Source organism: Tiliqua scincoides, chromosome 2 (assembly GCF_035046505.1).
Source record: "Tiliqua scincoides isolate rTilSci1 chromosome 2, rTilSci1.hap2, whole genome shotgun sequence".
In the NCBI taxonomy this organism is placed as follows: Eukaryota; Metazoa; Chordata; class Lepidosauria; order Squamata; family Scincidae; genus Tiliqua; species Tiliqua scincoides.
The window spans coordinates 156,864,129-156,869,241 of record NC_089822.1 but is presented as its reverse complement, the minus strand read 5'-3'; the positions used below and the strand labels follow the sequence as shown (position 1 = coordinate 156,869,241).

At 45.7% G+C, this 5,113-nt stretch overlaps 1 protein-coding gene across 1 annotated transcript; it reads right to left on the bottom strand.

The window, feature by feature from the left end:
- Positions 1-1,206: 1,206 nt before the first annotated feature.
- On the bottom strand, positions 1,207-2,241 carry LOC136641950 (melanin-concentrating hormone receptor 1-like). The gene has a single exon (XM_066618079.1). The coding sequence runs from the start codon at positions 2,209-2,211 to the stop codon at positions 1,207-1,209; it is 1,005 nt and encodes a 334-aa protein (XP_066474176.1). The 5' UTR covers positions 2,212-2,241.
- Positions 2,242-5,113: the final 2,872 nt, after the last annotated feature.

The window sequence follows — 5,113 nt, the reverse complement described above, 5'->3', positions numbered from 1 at the left end:
TAAAGTTCCCCCCTCATCTGCGCAATTTATTAAAGTTGCAGGAGCCATAATTTTGAAAAATTGGCCACCCCCACTACATAAACGTCAATTTTAAAAAAATCAGTATACACATGGAGTAGTATAATTACTGCTGTGGAAATATAAAGCTGTCCTACTGAGGCAGAAGCAGTCACTATTGTCTGGCTGGCAACTGACAGAGCATTGCAAAGTTTTCAGTGGAACTCCTTCCCAGCACTGCTACTTAAAAACCTTCAACTGGAGATGCCAGAGACTGAATCTTCGATCTTTCGCATGCAAAGCGGGCGCTGTCCCACTGAGCTGCCGCCCTCCATCTGTTTATGAACAGAGGCTCTCAAACAGCTGTATGACAGGCAAACCTCGAGGCATCTCCTTGCTGGGGAAAGCATTTCCAATTGAGTGGCAGCTTCCACTGTTCAGGGCTTGAAAGTCACAGCTTTCAACAAGTCCTAACCAGGCTCTAAAGTGGAAGCCTGTCACTTGTGTGCTTCGGGGAGGAACCATTAATGATCTTTCTTGAAACCCTAACTCCTCTTCTTACTTGAGCGTCTTTCATTATGTTCATCCAAGTCATCATGTTCACAATGTCCATGATTTACATCTCCAAATAATGGACATTGTCGGAGGTGTTACATTGCTGAGTTGCAGTTCATATCCCTAGCCACAACGAGTAATGACATTCATAAATCTGTACTCATTTTACTGTGTGCTTGATTGGTTAATCCTCTCAAGGCAGAGGCTTGCACTAGACAGAAGCAACTTGGTTCTGTGGAAGCCAGAAAGCTGTCATTTCCCATTGTTTCATGGCCATTTACATATCTGTACCCCTAGACTGTTTGATGTTTGAACGATGCTTTCCACAGCGGTGGCAAGCAAGGCAGCTTCAGCGTGACTTGCGCTTGCTCAGCATTCACGTTCGGCTCTCAACTCAGTTGCTTGGTTCTATGCTCAGACATCCTGAGCAATACAGCGTTATGCACTATACCTCCATGCTCAGCAGTGTTTGCAACCTCTCACCATGTATGAGACAAAGTAATGATCTAGCAATGAAACATTTCAGACCTCCGTTAAACACTTTGTCCTGCCCTGTGGCACTGCTGGCTTTGGTGATTGCACATGCCAACGCCAGACATTGCAGTATTCTGCAGGGAAAGCTTTTCATCATCTTGTGCTGGCAGAGAAGGACAACTAGTGAACAGCAACTGTCACAGGCAGTGAGTGAGGGGAGAAGTCCTCCAGAAACTGAGTCTGCTGAGTGGATTCTGGCACAAGCTTCAAGCACACACTGGCCTCTGTGGTGCTGTGGTTGTTATTGACCCGGAACTGCTCCTTGGCTGGATGGATAGCCACCATGAACTGACGCTTGAAGGTCTCACTCAGGGCAATGTATAGGAAAGGGTTGAGGCAGCTGTTGGCGTAGCCCAAGCTGATGGCAAAGTTGTAGGCATAGAAGAAGGCAACCGAAGGGGTGTCGATGCTGAGATGCACCAACTGGAGAATGTAGAAGGGAGCCCAGCAAAGAAAAAATGCAGAGCAGATGGCCACAGCCATCCGGGTGACCTTTTTGGTTCGCACCCGGAGACTCCTCTGCGGTAAAGGCACTACGGTGGTAGCCATGTGCTGGAGGATCTTAAAATAGACCACACATATGATAGACAGAGGGATAGCAAAAGCCAGCATGAACTGATAAATGGTGAACCAGTAGATATCAGTCTCTGGGTTGGGCAGCAAAAAAGCGCAGCGCACAGTCCCATCCTCCAGAGGCATCAGCCCTGCATACATCCAGACCGGGATGATGGTCAGGAAAGACAGGAGCCATACCAGGCCAATCACCAAAGCAGCTACACATGGTGTGCGGATATAGGTGGACTTCAGAGGGTAGACAGTGGCTAGGTACCTGTCTAAGGTCATCACTGTCAGGATATTGGTGCTGGTAATCTGGCTGTTGGTGTCCAGAGCCGTGATGATGGTACATAACGGGGCTCCAAAATACCAGGCACCGTTACCAAGGAGCTGGTGGATGAGGAAAGGCATGCCCAGCAGAAAGAGCAGGTCCACAATGGAGAGGTTGAAAATGAAGATATCGGGCACTGTCGGTTTGCACCTCAGTTTCTTCTTCTTGATAATGGTGTAGATCACAATGAGGTTCCCCACTATGCCAAGGAAACAAATGATGCCAAACAGGCTAGGCATGATCACATTGGTGTAGGGAGCCGATCTTTCCACAACTGCTAAAAGCAAGCAAAAAAAAGAGATAAGAGTGAATGCCTGTGCACACTGTGTCCAATTGAGTTGATGCCACTTGCACTTTCTGTGCTAGCAACTGCATGCCAGAGAGAAATCCATCTGGTAAAGCTTGGCTAGCTATCAAATGCAGGTTCCAAACAGGAAGGACAGATGTCATAAGACTATAATCTTCTACACAACCATTAAATATACAGGAGACCCTGTCTTCTTGGGCTCACTCCCTTAGAAAGTTGAAGCTGTAATAAGCAGAAAAGGGGTGTGTGGGGAGGGTTGAAGAAGATGCCCAAGGGGCTTTTCTTTCCAAGAACAACACTGGAAGAAGAGAGAATAAAGCCCATGTCTGGTATCATGGAGCCCCGTGTTTTCCTTACTAGAAACAGTTGTGCTGCTGACACCAGTCAAGGCGCAATGCTCAAGGAGCATTCTAGATTTGCAGGCCTGTTTTTTCCCCCTTATATTAAGCAATATTTTTTCCCCCTATATTTCCCTATATTGCTGGAAAATTGCTAGCGAGCTTGCTAAAGAAAAAAACCCTGAAAGAACACAGCCGGTTGCTTTGCTTACGCAAGGAGAAGGCAGGGGGGTTGCTAAAGAGCTGCATTCATAAAATCCAGCAAAGAGAGTTCCATGTTTCATCACCTATTGATTTGAAGATAAAAGTGTCTCAAAAGCAGGCGCTTTCAAGCTAACAGAGGCAATTTTGGAATGGGTGTTTCAGGGAATCTAGTTGTTTACATAATGTGTTCTCCTTCCAAGATAAAATAGAAAAATACATTTTTTTTTTCTGTTTCCTCTCTAGCTTGTTTCAGTTTATACCAAAACAGAAAAAGGAGCCCCATCTTGGCCCACGTCACTGCTGTGAGGATTAATTACCTGCTCAAGCTTAAGCAGGGCCCATACTTCAGTTGTGTGTGAACCGGAATCGCTCTCTTCCAACTAGTTATTCATCCAAAGGAAGTGCCCCAAGGCTTATTACAATGTTTTGATTAAATCTCGGTCATCCCAGGCCAAATAGAAAGAAACCTGTAGTTTCCTAGCTAGGGTTCTCAAGCCCACATAACCCCAGTCAAACTGTTCTGAATAGGCCTCCCTTGCTTTCTCAGTACCTGAAGGGCAAGGTGATTAACACACAGCTACCTTGTTCTCCATCCGCCCATACACGTACATACACACTCATACTGCCCACTGGGTACCAGTGTAGTTCTTCTGCTCCCCTCCCCAACTTCTAGGAATACTGAAGATTATAAGGAACATTTTATCAGCTGGAAACCAGAACACCTCTTCAAGCACAGCAATCTGTAATATTCCCTGCCAGCTTGAAGGCCCTTAATAAAGATTAAAGGAGTAAAGGCGCCTTCTGGCAGCCGTTGTTCAGTTACAATCTTTCCTCATGGAGAGTTTCAACTCCAGATGCTACCACTTGCTCTTTCTGTGCTAGCAACTGCTTGGCAGGGAGAAATCCAACAGGTAAAGCTTTCCCACTCCACTGTGTCAGGAAACCTTCACCTGCAGAATTTCCACCTGCCAATCAGTTGTTGAAAACATAGCATCCCTGCTAGAAAAAGAAGGCAGCAGCCCTCCCTCCATGACCTCCTCCCTAGTATGTTTGGTGGCTTCTTACTTGCCCTTTCTTCCAGACCCTTTAGCGATGGCTGGCACTGAAGGACAAAGTGGCTTTAACAGCTGCACAGAAACTTAACAGTGATGGAAGGTCACTCCTGCTGTGTTGTTCAGAGATCTGGACTAAGGTGGCATCAGTATAATGAGGATGCCCAGCTCTGCTTTTCTATTTCATAGGATCCTGGAGATGGCAGTGATGACTGGGCTCAGTGATGGACTGGATGCAAGCTGACAAAATGAGGCAATCAGCATATTCTCAATTTGGGGGTGGTCCTGGATCCAAAGATAAGGCCAGATCTAGATGTGAATATGATCTTTCAGAGGTAGGAAGTACTACTCCATCCAGAACAGGCTGTACACCCCAGTCTCCACTCAGGTAGTGGCTGTGGTTAGGAGTGCCTGGGCAAAGCTCCAGTTGGTGTGCTAAGTGTGTCTCTTTCTGAGGAAGGCAGATCTAGCCTGTGTAACACATCCCCTAATCACAGCTAGACTAGATAAAGTGCAATGCACTTTATGAGGGGCTACTCTTAGAACAGCGTTTGGAAATGTCCACTGGTCACAGAATTCAGCTGCAGGAGTTCTGATTGAGGTTCAGGCCTGGGAGCATAGAAATCCCATTTTGTACAATCTGTACAGTGACTGGAAGGTTTCCAGGCTCAATTTCAGACATTGGTCTTTTATATATATCCTAGCCTGAAAGTTCTTAATGAGTCCAGCATTCTTAAAAGACGGTCTCTCCCAGGGATGCAACTGGCATCTGATGGTTGGATCCATTGCTTGACGCCACCATTGCCAACTCCCCTCCCCCCAAACCCTAGAAAGTTAAAGAAAATGCAGCCTTGCTCCTTCCCACACAATCCTTTTTGACAAAACAGGAAGTGCTGGACATACTGGGAACTCCCAGCATGAAAACGTTTCACACTTTCTGTTTTATTTAAAAGGCACATGAGTGTGATGAATGCCCTCTTTCAGAGATTTTCAACATTTTCCAGCTCATGGCACACTAACAAGTCACTAAATTGTTGAGGCACACTACCAGTTTTTTTTTTAAATTACATTAAATTAATACATTACAATTAGTGAGTTCAATTAATTAATTAAATTCAAAGGAATTGAATGGACTTTAAGCAGCTTGTGTGCAATGTTTACCCTTGCTAATTGGGTAAGAGGCACTTTTTCAAGTGGGTGCTCCTTTTTTTAGCAGGGGGAGAGTAACTGGCCCATCTCA